At 49.0% G+C, this 16,777-nt stretch overlaps 1 protein-coding gene across 2 annotated transcripts in view; it reads right to left on the bottom strand.

The window, feature by feature from the left end:
* Window positions 1-16,777, bottom strand: part of ets1 (v-ets avian erythroblastosis virus E26 oncogene homolog 1) — a 112,787-nt gene that overhangs the window by 34,828 nt on the left and 61,182 nt on the right. For both annotated transcript variants that reach the window (XM_067971103.1, XM_067971104.1), the window contains 4 exons: window positions 6,223-6,342; window positions 3,450-3,650; window positions 1,594-1,680; window positions 30-272 (listed from right to left, as the gene is read on the bottom strand). In XM_067971103.1, coding sequence (XP_067827204.1) covers window positions 30-272; window positions 1,594-1,680; window positions 3,450-3,650; window positions 6,223-6,342 — 651 coding nt within the window. The remainder of the gene's footprint in view (window positions 1-29; window positions 273-1,593; window positions 1,681-3,449; window positions 3,651-6,222; window positions 6,343-16,777) is intronic.

Genomic DNA, 16,777 nt, shown 5'->3' with positions numbered 1-16,777 from the left:
ACCACCCTGCCCCAACGGCCCAAACCTACCTCGGCTGATGCGACCCACGCACATGTTGTCAGGAGACACCACTTCCTGCTTGATGTAATACTCGGTCTGTAGTGGGTCCACAGGAGCGTCGCGGGTGATCACAGCTGGATAATCCGCCTCGTACTTTAGGGACAGCAGGTCCTCCGAGCTGATGGGGTGCAGAGTCTGGTAGGACTCTGTAATGAATCCGGGGTCGGAGTACTCAGAGGGAGGGACGCACTGTGCGTGCTCAATGCCGTAGCCTGTGAGGGGAGAGGCTGAAGTCAACGCACAGCGGAAAGAAACAATCTAAGTGTAGCAGAATCAGACCCTCGGTCTGACCGAGGATATCGAGATATAATGGGGGTAGAAACTGGTGCACAGCAGTAGCGCAAAATGGGCTCAGAGTGAATCAGCAGCTTGTTATAAACTGCGACCAATTGAAATCAATGGGAAAGAAAATCGAGCACAGTTTAGGCACCACCGTCTGAACTGAGGCTGCTGATTCGCCAGGAGCCCGTTTCATGCTACTTGGTGTAGACCAATTCACCCCCAACTTGTCCTCAGTTTTACTCTCCGGAAAGTGCTGCCTTGTGCTGGGGCCTAGCAGGCACCCTATCCAAGTGCCCCTCCGTCATGAATGAACCTGGACGGAGTGTGTTGGCAGGCTATTCCACCGCTGGGAGCAACACACCCGGCACTGATCCTGTCCTCACCAAGCTCCAGATGCACGCACTTCCCAGCAGGGGGTCGCTGATTCGTGATCTTGAGCAGGGACACCCTGACTGATATTTCCTCTCCCTAACCCAGGGAAACTGAGCCAACCATTGCCCTGCATGGCTGGGTTGGACAGTGCGTAATTGCCTTCACCTACCAGCTGCTGCAAGGAGCCTTCCACCCGCATCTGGGCCAGAGCCCGACGCCCACATCTGGGCCAGAGCCTTCCACCCACATCTGGGCCAGAGCCTCCCACCCACATCTGGGCCAGAGCCTTCCAACCACATCTGGGCCAGAGCCTTCTACCCACATCTGGGCTGGAGCCCGATGCCCACATCTGGGCCGGAACCTGATGCCCACAACTGAACTGGAGCCCTACACCCTCATCTGGGCCACAGCCTGACGTTCACATCTGGGCCAGAGCCCGACGCCCACGTCTGGGTCAGAGCCTTCCACCCGCATCTAGGCCAGAGCCCGATGCCCATATCCTATGCCCTCATCCGGGCCAGAGCTCTTTGCTCACATCTGGGCCAGAGCCTGATGCCCACATCTGGTCTGGAGCCCGACAGCCACATCTGGGCCAGAGCCCTCTGCCCACATCTGAGCTGGAGCCCGACAGCCACATCTGGGCCAGAGCTCTGTGCCCACATCTAGGCCTGAGCCCAACACCCACATATGGGAGGGAGCCCGACGCAAACATCTGGGCCCGAACCTGCTTCCTACATGTTGGAGGGAGCCCAATGACCACATGTGAGAGAGGGTCTGATGCCCACATCTGGAGGGAGCCTGATACCCCCTGGGCAGTCCACCCATCTCAGAGGCTGGTGGCCCTGGACTGAGTCCTCTGGATGTTCACCTGTGACTTACCCATGGGGTAGGCAGAGAAGAAGCTGTTCTCGGAGTAACTGGAAACCACCCCATTCACCAAAAAGGGCTTGATGTCTTCTTGGCACTCTGGCGGAAGTGAAAGTCAGACAGTCAGCAACCAACACTTTCTTAAAAAACACTTTTTATCTACTCATCATGGTGAGAGATGTTCTCGCTGGATAATGGAGCACATTGCATTTTAGGCATCCAGTGCCAGCATCATACAATCCCAGTCAGGTACAAGGTAGGTTAACGTAGAATAAAACTCCCTCTACACTGTCCCATCATACATTCCCAGGGCAGGTACAGCACGGGTTAGATACAAAATAAAACTCCCTCTACATTGTCTCATCAAACACTCCCAAGACAGGTACAGCACGGATTAGATACAGAGTAAAACTCCCTCTACATTGTCTCATCAAACACTCCCAAGATAGGTACAGCACGGGTTAGATACAGAGTAACGCTCCTTCTACACTGGCCCAACAATCTGCTAACCTCAAGTGCAAACCATTCATTGTATTGGTGTCACCCAGTTAGTTCACATATCAGCCAGTTTGTGCCCTTTGAGTGGGATCGCCAATTTAAATTAACTGCCAATTTTCCCTCTGTCTATCTGTGAAGCACTTTGTGATGTTCTTTATATTAAAGGTGCCATATAATTCGAAGTTGTTGATACATTAGGGCTGAATTAGGGGCAGCTGTGCACTCTGGGCCCGAGGTTTGCTCGGAGCTGAGTTCAGATTGCCCAAACCTGCTCCAGGTAGGACCTTTCACAACGCTGCAGACTGAAGATGTGATAAAACCATGCAACCACATTGCAACCAGGCCCTGGCTACACTGCGGCCCAGCAACCCAATACTGCCATGTACTGCGGCCCCATGTAGCAACACTGCACCAAAACATGACACAGCCTGGAACCTACACCATTAAACACATCGCATCAGAACAGAGTCGTTCGGCTCACTGATAATCTGACTTATGCATCACACTCGTTTCAGTACTGGCAAGAACAGATGTATGTGTATATTGGTGTGTATGCATGTGTACAGACATGTGGGTAAGCGTGGGTGTGTATTTGTCTATATATGTGTATGCCTGTGTGTATGTACACATGTGCACTCACACGCGTGTGCCTGAATTAACAGCTCAACTTGACTGTGTATTCGATGGGTCAAATCTTATTTTCTGCTGCCTAAACAAGACCAGTTTCACATATACTGTCCTGCTGGACATCACCAAGGGCCAGACAGTGTGAACATGGTGTTTGGAGGAAGTTCCTACCAGGGTAGGACACACTCCTATAACGACACGGCAAGTGCAGCAGTCAGTTAACAACAGGGATAATAATTAGTGTTTGAAAAAGCACTCAACAAATTCTAAACACACGAGAGCCCCACTGTACTCGGGCTGTGTATACAGTTTAATGTCAGTAATTTCAGTCAATGAAGTAGAACCAGATTTATCTTTGAATACAGACACCAGTCAGATAGGGTCTGGGACAAATAATCGTGCAGGAATTGTGCACTCCTCACCTGCACCAGTACAGACTAGTGTCAAAGGTTTGCACTTTTTTTGATCAGTGGCCACACAAAGTTCGGTAACCTGCCCTTTCTGGCCAGTGGACAAAGGCCTGCAGCACTGGGACGTTGTGCCTAGAATGTAAACAGCTCAGTGGGATGCGGCAGGACACCCTGGGGGAGAGGCTGTATTGCAGCAGGTAAATGTCCAATCGATAACAGCACAAATTCCGAGTGTTTTCCTACTTTGCACTGAGTCAGAGAATCATCACGAATCCCACAGGAAAGATCCAACATTTAGTTCACTAAGATTAAAGCTACGAGCCTGAGGCTTACCTTTCTGAAGCTGCTCAAGATGTTCCCACAGGATGTCACCCACAAAGTCCGGGGCCAGCTCCAGAAAGCTGTCCCTGCCCAGAGCACACAGACTGGCTCCACTCATTCGGAACTGATGGAAGTCCAGATTCTTCAAACTGAATTCATTGACGGCCCACACTAACCAGTGAGTCACGTGCTCCTCCATCCACTGTCGCGGGTCTGCAGGGAGTCACAACAAACACGTGGCATTTCTGTATCCGACAGCAATTATTATTATTCTCCAAGTATAGACGGGGCTGGGGCGCAGCGCTATCTCTGTCCCACAACACCAGAGAGTTTCTCGGATGGTTCCGCTCTGGGTAGAGTTGCCAACCCTCCAGGATTGTCCTGGAGTCTCCAGGAATTAAAGATTAATCTCCAGGACACTGCTGCGAGCAACACCCGGGAGAAAAATCACTGGGGAATTAAAAATTTGCGTGTTTCTTTTACTTTCTTTTAGTTTATTAGTTCTAAAAATATTGGAGATGGGTAAAAAGTTTGTTTGAGCGGGCGGGGCAGTTAGAGGGGGAGGCCATGAGATGAAGCCTCCAGGAATGCGTCCAACTCTGGGCTGGTCTGCGTTGCAGGAGTTCACCACTGACACTGAAGTGAGCTGAGCCGGTCACTCACGGCAATCGCAGATCAATTGATCCCGCCAGTGAAAGTGTGCAGCGATAGTTTGGACATGACTAGCTAACAGTCGTCCAAACTAGGGTTGGCACTCATTCAACTTTAGACCAAAGAGCCCGTGTTTGGAATGGAGATGGCTAGTAATCTCTAATGTTCAAAGCGTACACTTGGGTTTTTCAACTGGTTGTTCTTTTAACATTGGAGGTAGCCCATTTATTTTAAATTTATTATAAATGGGTCATCACCAGCATTAAGATGAGACCAAAAGCCCAGGTTCAACAGTTTAATGTTTCAAAACACAAGTTAATTTCTCCACTCATGTCCTTTGACCTGGAGACGTTAATTTTCAGCAACAGCAAAGCAAAACTCAGAACTCATGCCAGGATTCCAGCCCTTCCCCGAGCCTATCCCCCCCCCCCACCCCCTTCCAAACCCACCCCCACCCCCAATCTCCCCTCTCTGTCAGGTTTTGTTTGAGGCAAAAGATGGCAATGTCTAGCCCCGCTGTCAAAAAAAGGGCCAGAAGATTTAATGAAGTGCCAACAAGCAGATACCAGCCATATTAGGGTACAGTAGCGTAGTGGCTGGTTACATTACTGGACTAGTAATCCAGAGGCCTGGATTAATAATCCAGAGAACATGAGTTCAAATCCCACCATGGCTGTTTGAGAATTTGAATTCAGTTTAAAAGAAAACCTGGAAATAAATAGCTGGTACCAGTAAAAGTGACCATGAAACTGTTGGATTGTCGTAAAATCCCAACAGGTTCACTAATGTCCTTTAAGGACGGAAACCTGGCCTATATGTGACTTCAGTCCCACACCAATATGGTTGACTCTTAATTGCCCTCGCAAGCCACTCAGTTGTATCAAATTGTTACAAAGATTTCTAACATAAATACTGTGGCTACAAGAGCAGGTCAGAGGCTGGGTATTCTGCGGCAAGTGACTCACCTCCTGACTCCCCAATACCTTTCCACCATCTACAAGGCACAAGTCAGGAGTGTGATGGAATACTCTCCACTTGCCTGGATGAGTGCAGCTCCAACAACACTCAAGAAGCTCGACACCATCCAGGACAAAGCAGCCCGCTTGATTGGCACCCCATCCACCACCTTAAACATTCACTCCTTCCACCATGGCTGCAGTGTGTACCATCCACAAGATGCACTGCAGCAACTCGCCAAGGCTTCTTCGACAGCACCTCCCAAACCCGCGATCTCTACCACCTAGAAGGACAAGGGCAGCAGTTGGATAGGTACACCACCACCTGCACGTTCCAGTCCAAGTCATACACCATCCTGACTTGGAAATATATCGCCATTTCTTCATCGTCGCTGGGTCAAAATCCTGGAACTTCCTACCTAACAGCACTGTGGGAGAACTGTCACCACACGGACTGCAGCGGTTCAAGAAGGCGGCTCACCACCACCTTCTCAAGGGCAATTAGGGATGGGCAATAAATGCCGGCCTTGCCAGCGATGCCCACACCCCATGAACGAATAAAAAAATGATCCCTTTCACAGCAAGTTAATGCAGTGCCAAAATGGTAAGAGAATCGAAACCAGACTTTACTGCTTTCATTACCACCTTCAGCCCACATTCCACCTCACCCCATCCCCCCAGCAAACTTTCTTAATTCCAAACACAGTTCCTAATATCAACTCCCCATTTTGATCCAAACTCGCAGTTAACAAGCTTCACTGCCAGATTCAAACAGGCATGAATTTAAACAAGAGGGAGATGGTGCAACCATAAATTATCCCCTACCCGAAATTATTTTCATCCACCTCTACCCTGGAAATGCCTGAACATTATTTAAGAAATGTCCATGATTAATACATAAAGGGAGGTGCCCCCCCCCCCCCCCCACCCATGTTGTCTGATTTTGGAAGAGCTGGGTGCCATTTTTGTTGTAATGTCAAACACAAGTATAAATGACATATTAATAATGTGAATTACATCACTTCCTGCTTCTAAAGAGGTAACAAAGACTCCCTGACAGTGTGAGAGCTCTTTAGAAAATGCACTGGCCTTGGTCACACCTGCATCTGATTGGAGGATACCCAAGGTGAAACCAATATATGGGGAACTCCCCCATCACAATGAGTTGTAATGTTTACCTTTCGGGATTCCCAGTCTCTGCTGTTCCCTGGTGAATTCGCTGAATGTGGCCTTGAGGGCCTGAGACATCATTTTGTTGCTGCTGGGAGTCAGCAATGGAATATCCCCACACTCCAAATCTGAAAGGAATTTGCAAAAAAAAGATGCATTTTACACCAAATGTCACTCAACACACAGAAGTCACAACACAAACGTTTGGATCTGCAAAAGGATGAAGACATTATCTGGGCGGCGTGTCAGTTCAGTATGGGACGTAACTGCAGCATCCAACGCCAGACAACAGCCATTTTGGATGTGATGATTCAATCGAAGGAACCACTGGAAATAAATGTCTGAATCACTGTTATTTGTTATTGGTTGCTCACATCCCATCCTCCATCCAGTTTACAAGCGTGGTCTGTGAGGCTCCTTTAAATAGAAGTAAATGGATAATGGAGACATCAGCCAGCTTGGACTTCTGTTTGGGCTGAAGACCCCAGAGCCATCTATCATTTTGCACTACAACAAAAGCAAAATACTGCGGATGCTGGAAATATGATATCACAACAGAAAATGCTGGAAACACTCAGCAGATCAGGCAGTATCTGTGGAGAGAGAATCAGAGTTAACAATAGCCTTTCAACCGAACGTTCTGATGAGTGGTCATCGACCTGAAACGTTAACTCTGTTCCTCTCTCCACAGATGCTGCCCGACCTGCTCAGTGTTTCCAGGATTTTCTCTTCGTATTATCATTTTGCTAGGTTTGCAACCACCCAGTTTTCTCCCCTCCTCTCCTGAAGGCACAGTTTGGTGCTGGGGTAGAATTTGGTGGGCATCCATTGCCTTTCAATACCTCACCCAAATGGCCACTCTACTACATGTGATTATTTTTCTGTTCATGGTGGGAAACTGTGCCAGGCATGCCTCTGACTTACTAATGCCGATACGATTCAGTAAGAGCAGGGAGGTTATGCTAGAACTGTATAAAACACTAGTTAGGCCACAGCTTGAGTACTGTGTACAGTTCTGGTCACCACATTACAGGAAAGATGTGATTGCACTAGACAGAGTACAGAGGAGATTTACGAGGATGTTGCCTGGGCTGGAGAATTTTAGCTGTGAGAAAAGATTGGATAGGCTGGGGTTGTTTTCTTTGGAACAAAGGAGGCTGAGGTGGGATATAATTGAGGTGCATAAAATTATGACGGGACTAGATAGAGTGGATAGGGAGGACCTATTTCCCTTAGCAGAGGGTCAGTGACCAGGGGGCACAGATTTAAAGTAATTGGTAGAAAGATTAGAGGGGAGCTGAGGAGAAACTTTTTCACCCAGAGGGTTGTGGGGGGTCTGGAACTTACTGCCTGGAAGGGTGGGAGAGGCAGAAACCCTCAACTCATTTAAAAACTACTTTGATGTGCAGTTGAAATGCTGTAACCTACTGGGCTCGGACCAAGTGCTGGAAAGTGGGATTAAGCTGGATAGGTCTTTTTCGGCCGGCACGGACACGATGGGCCAAATGGCCTCCTTCTGTGCCGTAACTTTCTATGATTCTATGATTCACACACTTTCGCATAAGTGTCCAATACATGCCCCACACCAGTGATTGTAGATGTCAGCTCAATTAACAAAGGCCAGATGCACAATCAAGCCGTTCCAACATGGATGAAGAGGGTAAAACAGGGGCAGAGCAGAAACATGTAGGAGCGAGAAGCAGCATCACGTCACATAGGAGACAAAGGAATGGAATGAGATGGTAACTTGGAGAGAGAGAATCGATCCCAGGTCACATCCGAATGCAGCGATCGGCAATCTCCTCAACCCCACAACTCCTGCCTCAGGAACTTCAAACCAGGGCAGCAAGAATAGAATGAAACCCAGAAGTGAGCCATTCCAAAGCATCTCAGGTGATCCAGTCACCTACACTCACCACTGCCTTTTTTTTAATAAATTATTTTGAATGTGGAGCTTACACACTCTCTCAGGTACTGGTTTGATACAGAGTATGTGCTGTACTGTCGGTTTCACAATGCTCAAAGGGTATGAACAGTGATGGTCAAATTCACAGCTCTCAATTTGCTTCCAATCTGGGAATTGCTACCAACATGGGGACAGGCACAAGGCGAGTAGTTCAGTTCCACACTGCTGGTCTAGGTCGAGCTGACACTTTACATACCACTTCTTTCTAAAAGCGTATTTCAGACTGCAGCAATCTAATTGGTGGACCCCACCAATACACTAAATTATACATTTTAATTATTCCTAAACAATTAGATGGTAATTAGGATTCTCATTTCAGATTCTTCTCTTCAATAGACTGAAATCCTGGCATTGACTGATACTTGAGTCTGTTCATCACCATCACGCTTGTGAGGATTGTGTTTGGTTTGGGTCAGGGCCATTCAGTGAGTTGCTATAGATACAGACAACTGCAGGCCACAGTGAGCCCCTCTCCTGCTAACAAGCATTAATAGCTCTAAATTAACACCAAAAAACAATGAGACTTAAAATTGTTCCAAAGGGAGGGGCTCTGAAAGAGACCAAATTAGCTACCGCCTTGGAGGAGGGAGATAGACAAGGAGAGCGGAGAAAGGGATAGGCGAGGAGGGGGAAGGAGGTCAGACATGGATGGAGAGGGGAGGAGCAGGAAGGAGAGAGATAATGGGTGGAAGAGAAGGCCAGGAGCTGCTTCCAGGAGGGGGGCGAAAGATTGAAGATAGTGCAGGTGAAACACAATGCAGCCCGCAAACTCAGAAGAGGGAGGAAGAGCAGGCCAGAAATGACAAAATGTAAATTCTCTTAGTGTCTGTGAAAAATAAACAGCTCCAGGTCTTCATCAGACTTCAAATCTGTGTTGCTGGCCATAAATAAAATGACTCCAAATAGTTCCCTGATGCCCTCATTGAGAGGAAATTAACCTTGACTCTGTCTCCCTTGTCACTCCGGCCGACCAGGAATCAATGGACAACACTCATTGTACACACACATATTCCCTCTCTTTTTTCAGTCTGTAGACATTACTTAGAAGCTAAGTGAAGGGCCAAGGACCATAGCACAGGTCAACACCAGGACCAGGCAATGTAGAGGCAGGTGGTTAGGTGACACCAAGCTTGGGTTTTAAAGCCTGTAGATTGCAGTAAGGAGAGAAGACCGAGGGGCCCGAGACAGTCCACGCTCTCGAGGTTCTGGGACAGAACACGTTAGAGGAGGAGAGGAAAATTGGGCAGCATGAATAACAGGCGACTGATCTACCAATGCCTGTTCTGTGCCCCATTGAACTTGAATTTTACCTCAGTTTTTGGGATCACGAATTTTGAAATTAGGAGGAAGAAAAGAGGAAAGGTTAGGAAGCAATGACCATAGTAGTGTCGGAGGAGGGGAGAGAGGGGGGGAGAGAGGGAGAGAGAGAGAGGGGGGAGAGAGACAGAGTGGTGAGTGAGGGGGAGGGAGAGTGAGGGGGAGGGAGAGAGAGAGGGGGGAGGGGAATATGAATATGAGAATATTTAGCAAACAAGCATTTTTTATTTTAAATTCCTTCAAACAGGACATTTCTCTGAAACTGGCCAATGTTTAAACAATAAATTCAAGGGTAATGGGAGTTATTTTTTATTAGAGGACCCGAGACTCATAGCAGCCCCTCACCAACCCATCATCTCTCCTTCAGACGGTGGCAACACTGCAGATTTGGGGTTTAAGCAAACGGAGCAGAACCTACACTGATGAATCTTCTAACTCAGCTCAAAGAAAAAACAGGCAGTTGTGAGTCAGGCGACCTTGCAGCTCGAGATTGTTGAGCTGCTGGTCATTCACCACTCACCCTCAAAGCAAGATAAACTCCAAACATGGACACAATCACACATCAGGAACGTGGATATTATGGACTATCATTCGCTCTGCTGTTCTGCCTGGGAATGGAGCCATCCAGGCTCAGCCAGAAAGTTGAGGTCCTTCACCGATGACCCCTACTCAATACTCCCATTACTGCAGTTCAACATCCCAGCTGGGATACGGAACAGTTGGTCCGATCATTTAGGAAAACACGACAGCTCTTAATAGGTTCATGCATTTCTCTGTCGCAAAATCACAACACATAGGAAACTGGACATTGGTTAGATTTCACACACTGCCCACTCCCTTTAACATCTGGAACCTGGCCCTGTCCATTCCCGTTAACATTAGGAGCCCTGGCCTTGTCCATTCCTGTTAACATCTGGAGCCCCAGCCCTGTCCACTCCTGTTAACATCTGTAGCCCCGGCCCTGTCCACTTCCGTTAACATCTGAAGCCCCGGCCCTGTCCACTCCCGTTAGCATCTGGAGCACCAGCCCTGTCCACTCCCATTAACATCTGGAGCTCCAGCCTTGTCTATTGCCGTTAACATCTGGAGCTCCAGCCATTCTTGTAAATTCTGTGGAAGAGGATTAGTTCCCTTTGGTGGAGAGGAAACCATCTAATCCATCAATGCCAAACTGTTAACAGACATTGGCTACTTGGATGATCTGTTTCAACAGAACCCGTTCTCCTGCCCATCTGTTTGTTTGCTCAGAGTTGGACAGGTAGCAGACGGCAGTGATGTGGTTAGACATGAAACAGTTTCTGGCATGTCCGGGGGATGTCACTGAGAAGGGGCAAATTCACAGCAGAGTTCAACAGTCTCATCAAGTAAATCATTTGGCAAGTTAAATGGGGAAAGACTGATACAGACATGGGTGTTAAAGCCAGAGAAATGTCAGTGGGTATTGGTTAATGAGGGGTGAGTGAGGGAGAGGAGGAGATGCAATGATGGTTACCGTGCACAGACAGATTGTGCCAGAGACTTCAGACCTCAGACACAAACCAGAATCTCTGCTCAAAGCAGAGCCGATTGAATAATATTCTCTCACTCTGAAGTTGTCAGGAATCTGTATCCTTGTTTTCTGGAGAAAGCAGACACGACGGAAATTACCCCAGAGTGCAAATATGAGTGTACAGGCCGGAGCTCCAGATGTTGACAGAAATGGACAGGGCTGGGGCTCCAGATGTTAACGGGTGTGGATGGAGCCAATCTCCAGGTGTTAACAGGCATGAACAGGGCAAGTATCCAGGTATTAATGGGTGTGGATGGGGCTGGTCTCCAGACATTAATGGGAGTGGTCAGGGCCAGGGCTCCAGATGTTTTATTTATTCGTTCATGGAATGTGGGCGTCGCTGGCAAGGCCGGCATTTATTGCCCATCCCTAATTGCCCTTGAGATGTTAATGGGTGTGGATACGGTCGGTCTCCAGATATTAACAGGAGTGGACAAGGTTGGGACTCCAGCTGTTACAGAGTGGACAGAGTCAAGGCTGCAGATGTTTACTAACTAGGGCTTGGTGAGCTAACTTTAGATTACGACACTGTCCAAAGGGTCTGTTTCCTGAATATTCCCAGCAGTTCAGAGAAAAGAATTCATCACAAAACAAAGGTTGAAATAACCTCCCTCACAGATTTCCTGCTGTATAGTGGAAGTTACTGAATGAAGTTCACAGTATATTTTGCAAAGACTCCAATTGACAGGAACAGAGCTTCTGACTGTTTCCTTTCACAGTGCTGTAGTCATGCTCTGTCCCTGGTCACTCGCTCCAAACTACACGGCAAGGGTTATGAGTCACGCCCTTCCCTTCCCTATCTGTCCTCCCGTGCGCTGTTCACTGGATCACTGGATGATTCAGGTCCTGTTGGGCAGAGATTATCGCAACGTGATTCCTTTCCAGTAAACATTCACCATGATTCCCGATATCCCAAATGTAATTCACGGACCTTCGAGTCCCAAGAACTCCAAGCTCAGTACAAGAAGCTTAGCCACATGACAACCATGAAACAGCACAGTTAAACGGAGATGGAGGGAGTGGGCTCTGTCACAATGGAGGGAGGGACTCTCCCACCCCCACCCAGGCAATTCTTTTCGAAGAGAATGATTTTTGTTTTCTGGTTAAAAACAAGACACAGCCGTCACCAGCTTAAAGGGCCATTGTACAGCTTCAGAGTGCGGAGCACTTCCCCGCCCCTAGGGACTCTGACTCTCCTCAAAATAACACCATACCTTCAGCTAAAGAAAGAACAGTAGCTTCAATGTAATAAGATGTGATTGAGGGCAAAACCCTGCCAGTGCCTGACCCAGGGTGACTTGCCCCTTGTAACTGACCCAGGGACAGGGTCCGGAGGTCACGCTCTGGTACATTGCAGGCTCTGTTTCCAGCACCCCCCTTGGACAGTGAGTAGCTAGTGGTTGTCCTCAATGAATTGGGATCAAAGGGCTCCTTGTACGTCAGCTCTAAGAGCTGCATAAAATCTCTAGGAGACACGAGGCTGGAAAGGGGCTGAATCTCAATGCACAATACTGCAATCACTGTGCTGCTGATTATCTCTCCTACTGTCTCCCCCTCTTTCTCTCTCTATCTTCCTCTCTCTATCACCCTCTCCCTCTTTATCTCTCTATCTCCTTCTGTCTCCCCCCTCTCTCTATCTCACTCTCTCTCTATTTCCCTCTCTCTCTCTCCCTCTCTCTCTATCTCCCTCTCTCTCGCTCTATCTCCCCCTCCTCTCTCTCTTTCTCACTATCTTGCTCCCTCTCTTTCCCCCTCTTTATCACACTATCTCTCTCTATCTCCCTCTCTCTTTATCTCCCTCTCTCACTCTCTGACTCCCTCTCTAACTCCCCCTGTCTCTCTCTCCCCCTCCCTCTCTCACTATCTCTCTATCTCCCCCTCTCTGTCTATCTGTCTATCTCCTTCTCCCTCTCTCTCTATCTCCCTCTCTCCCTCTCTCCCTCTCTCTCTATCCCCCCTCTCTCTCTATCCCCCCTCTCTCTCTATCCCCCCTCTCTCCCTCTCCCTCCAGCTCTCTCTCTATCTCCGTCTCTCTCTCTCTCTCTCTCTCTCTATCCTGCTCTCTATTTCTCTATCTCTCTCTTGCTCTCTCTCTATCTCCCTCTCTCTCTCTCTCCCTCTCTCTCTATCCCCCCTCTCTCCCTCTATCTATCTCTCTATCTCGGTCTCTCCCTATCCCCTCTCTCTCTCTATTTCTCTATCTCCCTCTCGCTCTCTCTCTATCTCACTCTCCCTCCCTCCCCACAGAAGCCCTCAAAGACCTCACCCCCAATCACCATTTTTATTTCAAGGTGTCTCAGTTTCTATTCGATCCTGTCGGATAATTTCACGATATCTGTCCCAAACAGAGCAAAGGAGCTTTAAAAGAAAATTTCCGATGAAGAACAAAATAATTCCATATGGAAAAACAGAAACTATCGCGTATCTGAAGAATGTGAATTATCCAGATATTCAAACGATGAAATAATCGTGACTCACATTGCAACATATAAAAATAGGATAAAATCGTCAGTGAGTTCCTTGCACTGGGTGTGGTTGAGGGACAGTGTGTGGTGGCTTCGCTGGGAGAGCCAGTGAGCACAAGTGCCAGCAACAATCCCCTGTCGCTGATGAGTTAGCCAAACTCAGCCAGGGTAGCAGTGGGGTGGTTACAATGACCTGGGTACCATTGGGTTAAGGAGGGGAGGGGAGTGGTTCGAGGGGAGGGGAAGTCAGCCAGGGTTCCAGTTCCTGATCTCTATCCAGTGATCCCTACTGACAAGTACATGAGTGTGGGTATCGAGTGAAGACAAGAATGGGCTCCGACATGATGCTTCAGACAGTCGAATAGCCTTGTTGATACTCAAAGTCCATCCTCACACAGGAAGGGCAGTCACTTAGACGAAGCCCCGTGCTGAGGGACCCTTCCCTAAAGATAGGTCTGCAGCTTTCGTTCTGCTCAAAAAGATTATCAATCTGCTTAAAAAGAACGGTTGGTGTAACAAGCATGGTTGATGGATATTAGTGATTTTTGCAGGAGTCTCAAATGCCACTAGATCGGAAACCCAGTTCCCTCTCTGCCTGCACTATCAGCCTCTGAAACTTACCTCTGCGGGAGGTGCGATCTATTTAAAAGTGAGAACACCTGGACAGTATGTTCAATCCCGGATCTCAGAACGTAGGAACACAGGAACAGGAGTAGGCCATTCAGCCCCTCGAACCTGCTCCGCCATTTGATAAGATCATGGCTGATCTGTGATCTAACTCCATATACCTGCCTTTGGCCCATATCCCTTAATACCTTTGGTTGCCAAAAAGCTATCTATCTCAGATTTAAATTTACCAATTGAGCTAGTATCAATTGCCGTTTGCGGAAGAGAGTTCCAAACTTCTACCACCCTTTGTGTGTAGAAATGTTTTCTAATCTCACTCCTGAAAGGTCTGGCTCTAATTTTTAGACTGTGCCCCCTACTCCTAAAATCCGCAACCAGCGGAAATAGTTTCTCTCTATCCACCCTATCAGTTCCCCTTAATATCTTATAAACTTCGATCAGATCACCCCTTAACCTTCGAAACTCCAGAGAATACAACCCCAATTTGTGTAATCTCTCCTCGTAACTTAACCCTTGAAGTCCGGGTATCATTCCAGTAAACCTACGGTGCACTCCCTCCAAGGGCAATGGGCTCGATGTTACCAGGGCTGTGGGTTCGCGGCGGGGGGGGCTATTGGGCGTGTGGGTAACGTGCCCGGTGAAATTAGTCTGCCCCCCGCGCGATCGCAGCCTAATTGCATCCACTTACCTGGTCTTCCGGGTTCCCCACTGCTGATCTGCACGTCGGGCGGGCTGTGCATGCGCAGTAAGATCTGTCAGCTGGAGGAGCTCAATTTAAAGGGGCAGTCCTCCACTGACAGATGCTGCAACAAATAGCAAAAATTACAGCATGGAGCAGCCCAGGGGGAAGGCTGCTCCCAGTTTAATGATGCCTCACTCCAGATATCATTAGATGGGGTGAGGAGGGGGAGGACAGAGATCTTCCCCCCGGCGGGCGGGAGGAAGCGGCCTGCCTCTGCCACCAGGAAGGCCTGGCTCGAGGTGGCAGAGGAGGTCACCTGCACCACCAACGTATCGCCCACCTGCATACAGTGCAGGAGGCGCTGCAATGACCTAAGTAGGTCAGCCAAAGTGAGTACACTTACTCAATCCCCTACACCCCGTCTGCCACATCACCGCCCCCACCCCACATCTCCTTCTGCACTGCCAACACTACTCTGTCACATCACCCCTCATACCCACTCAAACCTCATCCTCATCTTACCTGCACTTACTCACCTCGACAGTACTCATCCCGCCACTACCACTCAACCCAATCCTCATACAATCTCATGGCTCTATCTCATACTCACCCTCTCGTGCATCTCTTTCACAGTCAGCCTCACTCAACCTGCCACTACCTGTGCTGCAGCCACAGGGCATGCATCACATATGTGCAGTAGGCAGCGTAAGGCAAACGTGTCGTGAGCATGAAGGGGATGCACAAGGGTGTTTGAGGGTTTGCCATGGTTTTTACTTATATTGAATTTCTGACCAACTCACATTACATGTTATATTGTCACCACCACTGCCACGTCTTTGCGAATCTTGTCTGGTTTGTGCAATAATGCCCTTTCCTGAGGATCACAATTAAGACCCACAACTGATGACACCCATTGTGTCACTGCAGAGTGGTGTAGGTGTATTTGCAGGGCTCTTTTGTGGAGACGTCGGCGATGTCCCCGGTGGCACCCTGGAAGGATGCGGAGGAGAAGTTGTTGTGGGCAGTGATGACTTTGACAGCGACAGGTAGGAAGGTGGTGCTCGGGCCAGCCGGGAGCAGCTCGGCATGAAGGAGGCTGCAGATGTCCACGACTACATGTCGAGTGACTCTGAGCCTCCATGTGCACTGCTGCTCAGAGAGGTACAGGAAGCTGAGCCTCGGTCTGTGGACCCTGTGGCGAGGGTAGTGCCCTCTGCGATGCATCTCTCTCTGCGGTAGCCCTCCCTCCTGCTGTGCAGGTAGGTGGATGTGTCACAGCACTGTGTTGTGGAGCTCCACGTGTCAGAGGTGGCCGGCGAGGCTGGTGATGCTGTTCGCCCTCCGAGGAGGTCATGACTGCAGCTACGGCGGCCCCCATCCAGAAGATGTACATCTGAGTGGGTCCGCAAGGTAGGTACATGTCTCTGGACCCCGGGGTAAGTGTGCAAGTTGGTGAATTTTCTTGTCAGGAGGAGGGTGGTGGAGGCCAAACTTTGTCCCAAATGACAGAGTGGCCTCCTGCAATGAGTGAGGGTCTCCCCCCACCACCTGTCAAATGGACCTTTGCAGCTGCCACAGGCTGACAGCTGCAACACGTCCAATTTAACTGGGAGTGTTTCCCCCAGTATGGGAAACAGTCCCAGTTGTCTATAAAATCCCACCCCTCCTAACATATTCACTTAATCAGGTCTGTTAATGACCTGAAATACCTAAGTAAATAGTCTCAAGTGGCACCCCGCTGGCTTTAATTGCCTGCAGGATTCCCACCTGCAGGGGCTGCGCGCGCACGCCGGCACGTCTGTGGGGAACCCGGAATTGGGCGGGTTGGAGCCGGGCTCCGGACTTCCCTGATTTTCAGAGCCCCCCCCCGCCCCGCCAGGAACGCACCCGATAGCGGGTGCTAAAATGAAGCCGAATATGTCCTTCCGAAGGTGCGGTGCCCAGAACTGCTCACAGT

Source organism: Heptranchias perlo, chromosome 33, assembly GCF_035084215.1.
Source record: "Heptranchias perlo isolate sHepPer1 chromosome 33, sHepPer1.hap1, whole genome shotgun sequence".
In the NCBI taxonomy this organism is placed as follows: domain Eukaryota; kingdom Metazoa; phylum Chordata; class Chondrichthyes; order Hexanchiformes; family Hexanchidae; genus Heptranchias; species Heptranchias perlo.
Note: the sequence above shows the minus strand (reverse complement) of the source record. Positions and strands in the feature narration are given on the sequence as shown.